The sequence below is a fragment of the Misgurnus anguillicaudatus genome, chromosome 19 (genome assembly GCF_027580225.2).
Source record: "Misgurnus anguillicaudatus chromosome 19, ASM2758022v2, whole genome shotgun sequence".
Classification (NCBI taxonomy): domain Eukaryota; kingdom Metazoa; phylum Chordata; class Actinopteri; order Cypriniformes; family Cobitidae; genus Misgurnus; species Misgurnus anguillicaudatus.
In genome coordinates, this window is record NC_073355.2 from 37,442,356 (window position 1) to 37,455,641 (window position 13,286).

The 13,286-nt window shown below is 38.2% G+C and overlaps 1 protein-coding gene across 1 annotated transcript in view; it reads left to right on the forward strand.

Annotated features, from left to right (window-relative positions):
- The window catches only part of LOC129425517 (vascular cell adhesion protein 1-like), a 90,749-nt gene that overhangs the window by 26,164 nt on the left and 51,299 nt on the right, over positions 1-13,286 (forward strand). The window contains exons 6-9 of the mRNA XM_073856659.1: positions 3,208-3,495; positions 8,210-8,500; positions 10,233-10,508; positions 12,955-13,233. Of these exons, the coding sequence (XP_073712760.1) occupies positions 3,208-3,495; positions 8,210-8,500; positions 10,233-10,508; positions 12,955-13,233 (1,134 nt within the window). The remainder of the gene's footprint in view (positions 1-3,207; positions 3,496-8,209; positions 8,501-10,232; positions 10,509-12,954; positions 13,234-13,286) is intronic.

The following is a 13,286-nucleotide window of genomic DNA, read 5'->3' on the forward strand; positions in this document are numbered from 1 at the left end:
AAGGCATTGGTCCCACTGATGAGAGAGTCAGAGCTGTGGCAGAGGCAGAGATGTTCACGAGTCTCTCATCTGAAGTCTGAGTCGAGTCTGAAGTCTTTCAGCTGGAGTCCGAGTCAAGTCTGGAGTCTTTATCACTGAAGTACGAGTCGAGTCTGGAGTCTTTTGTCACGAGTCCGAGTCGAGTCTCGAGTCATTTCATGCATTGCCGAGGGGAAAAAAGGTCCATTTAAAAATTCTGTAAATACCCTTTTTTATTTAGACAAAACAGTTATCAGTACATAATATACATGTAAAACACATGTAAAAGTACACTTTTATTTAGTTAAAACTAATCAAACTTTACCTTGAGATTAAACATATTTTTTACACTAAATAAAACTGGCCTCAGAAATTTGAAGTAAACATAATTGAATTAATACTCCAAATATGCACACTTTGACATGAATTAAAACCCCTGATGGACGTTGTTTTGCCGAGTGCTTTCATGATGACCATAGTATTTTTCTCAATGACTGCGATGAGAGTCTTATTTCAGATTATAGGTATGTACTCTGTTTTACATTTTTATAACTCCTGACAAGAATGAAGACATTATTTTCACTATAGGATTTTCATAATAAAATAATGGTCAAAACTAAATCTCTTGACCCCATTTAATGATGAATAGTTGTTTGAGGTAAATACATTTTAAACTAACAGTAACTGAATTAATAATGAAAATATGAAATAAAGAATGCTTTAGGACGCCTACATCCTCGTGCGGGTTGTAATCTCTCTCTCTCTCTCTCGAGCGAGCGAGCGAGCGAATGATGGTGGTATTGGTAACCTAGTAACCAGCAGTAAACAAAACAAGGTTCGTGTGGTAAATTGAGACATAACTGCATGTAATCACAATGGAGCAAGTTATTAATGTATTAGCCGTGCAGCTTGTAATTACCTAAACTTAATGCTTGCCTGTACAGTACACAGAAGAAGGAATGCGCATTTTTTTGACGAAGGCACTAGCAACAAGGATATTACGACGACGCCAAGACCCATATATGGTAAAGACAACTCCGGCGGAAACAGCTAGATGGTCAGTCACATTTAATGTTCGCTACATCAGAGTTAATTCAACAAATGCGTTTCCATCTCCCTTTACTCGCATGTACTCTTTTTGTCATAAATCAAAAACCACCTCAAGCGAGCGTATAAACTTTTTTGCGCATTAAGGGATTTTTATTCGAAATTTGGCATTTCCATCAATCCTTTTTGATGCAATACTTCAAAATGAGCATAAAATTATGGTGATGGAAACCAAATGGGGCGAGCAGAGTTAACGTGACTAACCTTTGTGGGTGTGTTCTCAGGTGTCTAATAAAGTTCGAAGTTGTTGTCCCAGTATCCTTTATGGTTTTTCCACATTCTTTGCATGTGGCTGTCCTTCCAGAAATGCCGTCCAAAACATTTAAAAAACCGAACGATAGAACATATGGCACTGCCGGTCCCGCCATCTTTATAAGACTCTTATCACATTTCAGATTTTACGCGCCGCACGTCATTGAATTCTATAATAAGGGTCCGGTCCGATCCCGTTTACTGCAGTACAGCATACACAAAAAAACACACATAATCCTTTTAATGAAATCAGTAGTTAAGGATAAAAGACTCGAGTTGATTTTAAAATATTCACGAGTCTTTTATGTCGAGTCGAGTTAAGTCTGAAGTCATTTCAGTTCGAGTCTGAAGTCGAGTCTGAAGTCCTTAAAAATGCGACTCGAGTGCGACTCGAGTCCGAGTCACGGACTCGAGTGCCCATCTCTGGGCAGAGGCAAGAGAACCACAAAACACTTCAGAAGTTCAGAGCTTTCTTGGACTTGTCAGTTACAGCAGTAGATTTATTTCACAATTTGCAACACTGGCAGAGCCTTTGAGACGCCTTACCAGAAAAGACTCTGAGTTTCGAAAGAGATCTAGGTGTCTGTCTTTCTGGAGCTTTGCCAAGTTCTTGGTTTGATAGCAATAAGCTACACCTGTCTTTAACTTTAAGCCCGGTGTACACTTTGCGATTTTAAATAGTCCTTTAGGATTGTTGCTTGCCACACTGTGGGAACAAGATTGTAGTTAAGTCCATGTCACACTTTATGATCTCAGTTTCCGTCAATGTCAGACTGTACGAGTTGAAAGACTTTTAAAAATATAGCAGTTTATCGATTGGGGATGGCTGGGTGAACACACGCTGAAGCGAAGGCTAGCAAACCGAAACAACATCTAGTGTTCATTTTAATCATGACTTGTCTGGAGAATAAAAGTAGATAAATGAAGTATCTGGCATTTGTATTTACAGCACGATTTCTCTCCTAGTGATGACACGTTGCACAAGCACTCTTAATCTGTCAATAATGATGCTAATGAATGACGCTAATCCGCAGCCCATTGGTTCTTTTTTATTTCATATTTGGCAAGCCCAATGACATCTTAATAATGTTTTGTGCTTTTTTTATGAAGCATGCAGCGTCAGTGGGTGTCTGTCAAAATAAGAGACAAGGTAGAAGCAAGTGGACCTGCTGTAAGCAGAATTGCTTTTAAAACACTGTCGTTAGATATCCCCTTCATAAAACACAGTCAAAAACACAAGTGATAGACCAATGGCTGTTTGCAAAACACTGCAATAAAATGTGGGCAGAATTATTAGGTAGCTGCATCAAACTTTTAATCACAGTTTTTAATCAAACACCAAATTCACAAAAATAGGATGAAAGGAAAAGATATATACAAAAAAGACAGATAGTTATTAAAATTGCTGTGGTTTGGAATTGGTAAAACGTGTTCAGAAAAAAGTGATCAAAATATTCTGCAAACACTGTAATGGGACTCGTGGCTCTGCCGGAACCTGCGACTACATTGTAACATTTATCAGGTCTCAGTGTTATAATAAAGTGGTTAGTTTACACATTGTGCACACTGGCTAAGACAATTGGCCAGTTTTTAAAACCTGCAAAGCCTTTTACAGTGCTTGCATTTATTGTAATGTGACGTGTCAGCTCTTATACTTTTCTACGTAATCATTATATGGCTTTGATATTGCACAAAGATGGGTGGTATTTGTGATACTATGTAGTGAGATGTCTGGGCCAAAATGCCAAGGACGTTTTTTTCCCCAGTCCAGCCCTGTAGTGTACTATGTGTGTCCTTAAGCCCTGTGTAAATATTTTATTTTCTTTACAGCTTTACCCAGAGCTACAGTCAATGTAACACCAGACAAATCTGTGTTCACTGGAGAGACAGTCACTCTGAAGTGTGAGATAGAGAATCAGTACAGATCATTAAACTGGAGATATCTGTGGTATAAAGGCACAAATAAAGTGTTTAATTCTGGGCGTTACACTGTAAACAGAGACTCTCTCACTATCAATGGAGTTACTGAATCTGATCAGAATGAGTTCAGCTGTAGTGCAGAGATACACGGACGACAAACTTCACAATCAAACTCTTCTGTTTATCTCAATGTGAATGGTGAGTTCAACATCAGTGTCTTTAAAATAGAGAAATAAAGATGGAAGCATCTCACGTGTGTGTTAATTGTCAGAAACATTGTCACTGTTTTAAAAGGACCAGAAATATATTGTTTAATTTAATTTTATCATTCAGATCTGTGATCTGTAAAAGATCTGTGATGTGATTTTTTAAACTTTATTTTTTTCCTCAGCTTTACCCAGAGCTACAGTGAGAGTAACACCAGACAGATCTGTGTTCACTGGAGAGACAGTCACTCTGAAGTGTGAGATAGAGGATCAGTACAGATCATTAAACTGGAGATATCTGTGGTATAAACGTGGTACTGAAGTGTTTAACTCTGGGCGTTACACTGTAAACAGAGACTCTCTCACTATCAATGGAGTTACTGAATCTGATCAGGATGAGTTCAGCTGTAGAGCAGAGATACACGGACGAACACAGACTTCACCATCAAGCTCTACTGTTCATCTCACTGTGAAGGGTGAGTTCAACATCAGTGTCTTTAAAATAGAGAAATAAATGAAGAGTTTGGTTTCAAAAAATGAGTTGGCACCAAAATCAGTATTGTATCAGGTCAGTATTAAAAAGTAAAATCCTAATTTTACGCAAAACCAATATCCATCGTGTTATTCTGTCATCTTTTCTCTCTTTTTCCTAAAATGAGATAAACGCCAGTCCTCCTTCTTCGCAGAATGTAATAAATCCGCTCAACAAATCACAGCGCACCATTCCACACACTGTAAACAACAATGGCGGCACATTGAATACACACAGAATCTTAGTTTTCCTCATCTACTTTGTACTTCGTGATCGACAAACATACAAAAACTAAATAATACCTTTGTTGGAATGAATAAACCTGTGGTGGTTTTCTGTAGTGGGGAAGAAACGTAAGCCATACGGGCGATGGAAAAATGCCGTCTTTTCTTGTTCTCATATGACTGCATTAAGCTTCAGTCATGCTAACACATTGATCCCAGAGGATTTTAGGAAAAACTTTTCATTATTTAACTCTTAAGTCAACGAAAATCGAGCAGGACCAAAACATTTTCCTGCTGATCGCGGTCAAAAACGTTCAGTGACGACATCCCAAGGATGACCGCAGTAATGACAGTGTTCTTTATATGACAAAGCAAGTGTTTTTAGATTAATGCCATTAATGTTTTTTTTAATCAGTGTATACCACTAGTCAACTTAATGAAAATAACATTGCAAAGATGAATGTACGTTTATATATTGATTCAATAGATTTAAAGCACTTTAAAAACGTATTGCATTATGGATTTGAATTTTTTATGTTATAGATGCTGTGTAAAAGTTTGTAATAGAAAGTAGTGGTTTTCATCTTGTCACTTTCTTGGTATAGAAAACAAGTTTTTACCGAAATTAGTCAAAAGTCAACAGAGTTACAAGGTCACCTGCAGGACAACCGGCAAATTGCACTCCTGCAATGACGATAATGTAATGTTTAAATGTTTATTTATTTATTGGGTTCTTCTTTGTTTATTTTATATTAAATATATAATATAATATATTTAAAATTCAAATGAGAAATCAAATTTAAATCTAAACATAAATTAATAAAGAAGGAAAACGTATTTTGTACAAGTTGGTAAAAGTTTTTTGTATTTTGGTAAAAGCAAATTGATAAATGGTTCATACTGATTGCTGCTATAATTCATCTAAATAGTGTTTTGAAGGGAAATGGCATCTAATTAAAGAAACCAAATAAATATTTACGGTACAATGCAATAATCCATAATAATAAATAAACATAGATAATAAACATCAGATAATAATAATAATAGAAACTATAATAGAAACGCAGAAGGTATTTCGCAGTGGGAAGAGTCCTAACTAAATACGGAAAATAATATTTAATAAATTATTAAAACATTTAAAAAGTCATTGAACAATAATAAAAATATATTATTAAAAAATATTAGTGCACATCGGCTGAAGATCATTAGCCTAAACAAGCTTCTGCTACAAATTCGAGTCATTCTATTGATGACATTTCAGCACTTGACAAATGGATAGCGACTTGTAAGTAGCACTTAAAACCCAGCTGCGAATGATCGTTTTACGCGCATCTTTGGGAAACGCACGTAAATGAACAACGAATGTTCATTAATTAGCTCGTAGAAAGCGCTCTTAAGGGCTAAGTTCAATCGTTATCGGGAAACCCAGCCCAGGCCCGGATTAACACAGTGTTGTGCCATAGGGTGAAAAAATTAAGACTTAATTCAGACTGCAATGCAATTATTTACAATTTTGCCAAAATAACAGCATTACTGAAAAATACTAAATAGACATAACTCTATGTAGTTGCACAATTGATTTAAGTATCATACAAGAATCATACAAACCCCTTGACTAATTCTAGGCATAAGATACATACTTAAACGATAAGTTATATCCAGATAGCATATTGTAATGAGATGAATGCCATGGAAAATACATACTTGTATCCTTAACACATTTCTCGTCCTTTATCAAATTTTCCTTAACTGGGCACCTGGGGCCGGTTGCACCAGCTGGGCGTAAACCCAGTCTTAAGACCACTCTGGACGTAAAATATGCTTTACGTCGGATGTAGAATTTACACCTGTTCCACCATTGAGACGTAGCGCACGTCTGAGACTTAAACTTACATCTTGTCATTGGTAGGCGTAAGAATAAATTATTGACTTTTTTCTATGGCAAAAATAAAAATAATGAAATGTGACAAGACATATGCGCGTCTAATGCACAGGATACGCGAGCAATGTGCTTTCATGCATGGTAGAGAGACCGCCAATTAAATAATAAAATACATAAATAGGCTACTTACAAAGACACTGTAGAGAACTTATTAAAAGGTTTCATTTAATTTAGTTTGAAACTTGAGCTGTTATAATGAATCTGCAAACTATTATACCTTTTGTGCGAACAGTAAAGGCTTTCGTTAATGTGTTTGATGGGTCTGCACATGACGCACGGATCTTGAAGGAGAGCGCACTGGTATACATGAGGAAACTCTCATATGTCATCTATTAGCTGGAGGCAGTAAGTGTATGTTTTTTACCATAGTAAACTCGAATGTAGAGGTGTGAATCTTCACTGGTTCCTCGATTCGATTCGATTCCGATTATTAAGTTAACGATTCGATTCAAGTCAATGTTACGATGCATCATGATGCATCACGATGCATTGCATCCTTTTTTATAATTGCACATTGCTACATTTATATTGATGAATGTAAGAAGTCAGATACAGTATGTGAACTCCTTTTTATTTTGTTTTCTTCAAGAAGTATACTGAAGTATACTACTTAATAGGAAACAAGACAAACTTGTTCTGTAAACAGCAGACAACAGCAGCATTTAAAACTAAAACATAAGGAAAAACTAAAAACTTCTCCCGCTGTCTTATCTTTGCAATGTCCAATTTAACTCACACAAGTACGTCTTCTCACGGTTCTGAGTGAGATGTGTTGACTTCATGCGGGGCTGTGTACCCATTGGTAGATTCAATTAAGCGCATGGTGACATAAAACGTTTGAGTGGTAGAAACCCAAACACGGATTCCGTATTTTTGTCACAGGCATGCGCACAAAAAAAGCTGCTGCCGCTGTGTCAAAAACTCCATTTGGTCGCAATCTGGAGCCCTTGGTGCCCCCCCCATTGCCTGGTGCCCCAGGACACTCATCCAATCCCGTCTATGGATAATCCAGCCCTGGCAAGGACCCTATTGTTCTTCAAGGAGTTATTATTATGGTCCGAGCACAGAGGTGACAATAGTTACAAATGGTTATAGCGCCACCAGCTAGCAACAGGAAGTGACATGTTTAACACAGATTATGCCATTTTTAATCTTTCCCTAATTTCCCATGATTGTTAAGAGTCCTGGATTAATCACATTTACATGGCAATATTCAGTTACAGTCATAGTGCCACCTGCTGGCATCATGAACAGGCATGTTTTGCATTAGTTTAAACATACAGTGTTCAATCTGTGCTCTAATTAATTTTTAATAAGACTCTAGTACTGAAGGCATTTATATACACTCTTCAGTTTTGCTGTCAACAGGAGGTGTGGCAAATCAAAATACCATTGCCACATTCCTCCTATATTTACCGACTTAAATGCATATTGCCCACTGTTCACTGCTTTCCTAAAGCCATCGGTTGCCAGTGGCCATGGGCCCTTACATCGCTGCTTGGAGCTTTAATTAAACCTTATTTTCTTCTTTCCTCAGCTTTACCCACAGTTACAGTGAGAGTACCACCAGACAGATCTGTGTTCACTGGAGAGACAGTCACTCTGACGTGTGAGATAGAGGATCAGTACAGATCATTAAACTGGACATATCTGTGGACTTACAGACGTACTTCAGTGTTTAACTCTGGGCGTTACACTATAAACAGAGACTCTCTCACCATCACTGGAGTTACTGAATCTGATCGTAGCGGGTTTAGGTGTAGTGCAGAGATACATGGACGACCACAGACTTCACTATCAAGCTCTTCTGTTTATCTCACTGTGAAGAGTGAGTTCAATATCAATGTCTTAAAAAATACACCTAACATGTGTGTTAATTGATAGAATCATTATTTTACTGTTTAAAAGGACCAGAAATATATTGTTGTATTTGATTGATCATAAAGATCTTTGATCTGTTAAAAGTCTGTGGTGTGAGTTTTTAAACCTTATTTTCTTCTTTCCTCAGCTTTACCCAGAGTTACAGTGATAGTAACACCAGACAGATCTGTGTTCACTGGAGAGACAGTCACTCTGAAGTGTGAGATAGAGGATCAGTACAGATCATTAAACTGGAGATATCTGTGGTATAAAGACACAACTGAAGTGTTTAACTCTGGGCGTTACACTGTAAACAGAGACTCTCTCACCATCACTGGAGTTTCTGAATCTGATCGTAGCGGGTTTAGGTGTAGTGCAGTGATACACGGACGACCACAGACTTCACTATCAAGCTCTGATGTTCATCTCACTGTAAAAGGTGAGTTCGATATCAATGTTACCGTAAAACATGGAAAATAAAGACTGAGGCATCTCAAATGTGTTAATTACTGTGTAACGGTGCCTGTCCCACAATGGGATTTTATACACAATATAACTCCAATAATATAATAAAGTTGTGTTCAGGTGCCAGATGATCTTAATCTTGTCAATTAGATTATGCTCCACAGCTAGTACAGATACCAAATGTTACAATAGAAACACAATTTAAAACATGAAAGACAACACATTGTCCCTGTTTACCATTAATCAGAGAGTAAATTCACAGGCTTTAGTTCATCTGTGTATATTGCTTGATCATCTCAGTCACATAACATAAAAAATCTTTATTAATACAGAAGTTAATTCACAAAAATACCTTTCAATCCACAATAAGGCATATACTCTATTAAATGACAGCAAAACCTCAGCTAGAAATAAATATTTGTCCTGCTAAGCAACCACAAACGTTGTTACTAACATTTAATAAATATTGTATGTAAATGTGTGAGTGCGTGCAGGTATTTCAGATGTGAGAGTGTCAGGGAATGAGCACTTACAGGACGTAGAAGTTATGCTGCGTTCCAGGCAGGCTTTTAAACCCGTGAGTTATGACTTCAAAACCACAACTCACGACCATATGCGTTCCAGGCAGCCTGTAACTCGTGTTTTTACAACCTTCTACCGGTGAAAGTGCACTGGAACGGCAGTCAAACTCGTGACTTCCCACCCGTGAACTCGTACTAGATCGATGTACTCCCAGTTCAGAGTCGTGACTCGTGGTTTTGAACTCGTGAGCTACGGGTTACCGGTTGCCTGGAACGCAGCATTAGTTCAACATCTTAGAAAGTGGATGTGTTACCTGGGATACATTGTCACCCTAGTAACCCATGTAACAAACAGCACAAAGAGAATGGCACCATCCTCGGTTCTTCGTTTCCACCTCAATCAACGATCTAAATAACATCCAACTACACAAATACACACACACACACACACACACACACACACAGACTTTGTTCGTTTTTAAACTCTCTTGAAGCTTCTTGTTCCGGGTCAGGTGACGTTGTGGTGTGGTTTAATGGCGCAAATACCTGTATTTCCCAGAAATATATTGTTTTATGCAATTAATCTTTCATGTACCTGTAAGCAGTCTGTGATGTGACTGTAATAAAGACTCAAAAAGGCTTTTCACACTAGAAATAAACCCTGGGTTAATGGAATCTTGAGTTATCCACTTCACATTTCACACTGTTCATACTTAACCAGGGGTTAAGAGATAACCCTGGGTATTCAGAATCTGATGTTTCACACTGCCTTGCTTAAAAAAACAGCATAGATTCCCATGCTGATGACCACCAGCAAACCAGCACCAAAACAACATAATGCTGGTTTTGCTGGTATGCTGTTTTATTTGGCAGGGTGTACATTCCTGAACCCTGGGTCAGGTGTCTCCAACCCTGCTCCTACACACCTGTCTGTAATTATCAATCAACCCTGAACACCTCAAATAGCTGTGTTTAATTGGGGTCATAACATTCTAACCCCACTTTGTTTTATACTGCATGTGTTTGCAGGGTTAACCCCACAAAAGCAGGGCTAAACCTGCTTCTTAACAGGGTTTTATAACCCTGGGTTAATATCAGGGATAACCTCGCTTCCAAGTTACAAGTATAAAACGATCCTTAACCTAGGGTTTAAAGCAGATCTGAATGTGTTTTATTCTCTTGCAGGATCAAAACCAAAACCTACACTCACATCAGGTACTGAAGGATATGTACTGACAGGTAACACAGTCACTCTGAAGTGTCACATTGATCATTGGTCTACTGGATGGAAGTTTTACTGGCACAAACACACACAAAACACTGAGACGACAACAACAACAGAAACAAACTCTTACACAATCCATAGTGTTTCAGATGGAGGTCAGTACTGGTGTAGAGCTGGAAGAGGAAAACCAGACTATTACACAGACTACAGTGATGTACTGTGGATAAATGTTAAAGGTGAGAGACAACATAAAATTTAAGATGTCATTGATCAGGGTGCCATATTTAATCCAGTGGCGGTCAGTAACTTCTTTTTCGAGGGCGCACGATGCGAAGATTGTCACAAGATGTATGTAGCTCGTCATGTGTGTGGCTCGCCATGTTAAAATGTGTTTGACGCGACATGTATACTTATGTGCATCACATGTGATGTCAAAATACGAACCTGCTGCAGATGCTTCGAAGGGGTTTGTGATAAAAGAGACGCTCACGTTTGCCAGAGACTCGCTTAAAAGGAACATTCCACTTTTTTTGAAAATATGCTAATTTTCCAGCTCCCCTTGTAATTTTGGAATCCATTTAGCAAATCTCCGGGTCTGGCACTACATATCCATAGAATCTGAGTAGTCCATTAGCATAAAAAAACCAAAGAATTTTTAATTTTCCCTTACAAAGTCCTTGATTATTACGCCATAATGAGAGTATAGTTCCTAGCAATATCTGCCTTGAAAATCACAACTTATAATTTTACACGATGTATGGGTGGGTCGAGCACCCTGGAGCCTGTGGCATTGGTCAAACCCAGTGACAGCTTATTTTGATTATGTAATAAAGCTATAAACAGGATGCTGTTTTGGACTTAAGAGTTTTCAGTTGATCTTGTCCGGTTGTAACTTATTTGACATTGTCTGCATAAGCTGTTGTTGGACACGTTCGTATCCAGCCATGGGGCTCCCTGGTCAACAGGGCTTTGTTGGGTTGTGCACCATGGATCATGGAGGTGGATCTCCTGCCCATGTCCAAATGCAACTTATTTGATGGGAACCCACTAGGCTGTAGTTGGACACAATCGAACCCGGCCGTGGGGCTCCCTGGACCCTGAGATGGACACCCTGGAGCTCCCCAGACCATACCCGGCTCTCGGTTTAATCATGGGCACCCCCCCCCACCCCCGGACAACCGTTAACCATTGGTCAACCTGAAAAGATCTCCGACTGTTGGTCAACCCTCATCGACTCAGGTTTTGGGGCATTGGTAAAGCCAGATGACAACTTCATTTGACCATGTAAAAAGTTATGAATGGGATGCTGTTTTGGACAGTTTTTCAGCTGATCTTGTCCGGATGTAACTTATTTGACATTGTGTGAATAAGCTGTTGCTGGACGTGGTCGTATTTGTGACCAGTCATGGAAAGTAGGGACACAAGTCGGATCTGGGGCATTTTGAGTTATTCACAGTTTCTAAGCTTTCCAACGATGTGTAACACATGGAAATCTGATAAGATTTGGAGAAGTTGTGGCCATTTGAATGTAACACATTCAAGAAACAGAAAGCCAAGAAAATAGAGAAAGAAAAGTTAACACTTTTCCCTCCCGGGAGAGATATTAGGGCTCATTTACATCTCATTTAGCTAAGCCATACCTCCTGTAAAGCCGTTATGAGATACAGATGTTCTAGCAGTAGTATTTTGTGACAGAAGTCCGGATGACAACATGCAAAAATAAACAGGACTTTTTACCTTTGGGTAGATCACAAGTCGAATCCAGTCTGTTTCAGATGTGTGAATCATCCAATGACCATTTTTGTCCACAAATGCGTATAATCCGTGAAATATAGATATATAGTCTATTGTTTACATCAGATTTCGCATGAACGTCTGGTAATACGTTCCGGTAAACACATGAACCCGCTTTCAAAGTTTGTATTTAAAATAGGGAGGTAGTATAATAGATAATCCAAACAGCACCGTCGAAAACGTGACGTCCTTTAGGGATGTAACCAAAAGCTCACTCGTTTCTCCATCAGCCAATGACTTCATGGAAAATATTGATAGACAAAACATGGTAATAATGACGAGCTTTCTACAAATCGACATGCTTCAGAAAGGCCTGGTATAGAAGAGCAACAATAATGTAAAATAGCCTATGTGAAAAAATAAACCTGAATTACACCAAATACACCAAATAAAGTTGTTTTTAGCAACGTCATATGACCCCTTAAAATGTGCGGACGCAAGCATTTTATTCCGCTAGTTATACAAATAGAATTTTGAGTAACATTATACCATTTCTGTTTATTTTACTTAAAATATGAATAAAATCTTATCTCTTATTTCTAATTCACTTTAATGGAGTCATTGCTCTCTCATCCACTTGTAATCAGATCAGCCAAAATGCATCTTAATACCAGGTGTAAACAGGGCCTAGGGTTATCATGCTATAAACTCAAAATGTTACATCCTGCTCACTGCCCATATTCACAGTTTTCAAAGGCTAGTGTAAAGATATTTTAATATATTTCAGCTGATCAGTCAACACCAAGACAAAAAACAGTGAATTAAATGTTTTGTTCTGATTATGGGCTATTATTTAAACATTTTCTAATAACAAGTCAAATATTTAACAAACAGAATCTTGTGTGCAGAATGGGATTTGTTAAAAATGTGTACATTGTGTTTGCACAGAGAGCCCTAAACCTGTAGTGAGTTTTGATCCTGACACACAACTGTTCAGAGGAGAAACTGTTACTCTGAGATGTGACATAAATGGTACAGGAGACACTGAGTGGACATACAGCTGGACTGTAGAACCATATAACCAGTATAGACGGTTCTACTGTGACAGACAAGAGTGTAAAATCAGCAACACTCAATACTATCACAGTGGTAAATACACCTGCAAAGGAAAAATACGTGCACAAAACACTAAAATGAGTGATGCTGTTACACTGACTGTATCATCAGGTGAGTTTATATGTTTGTTCATCATTATTAGTGTGAAGAGATGAGGTGTAACA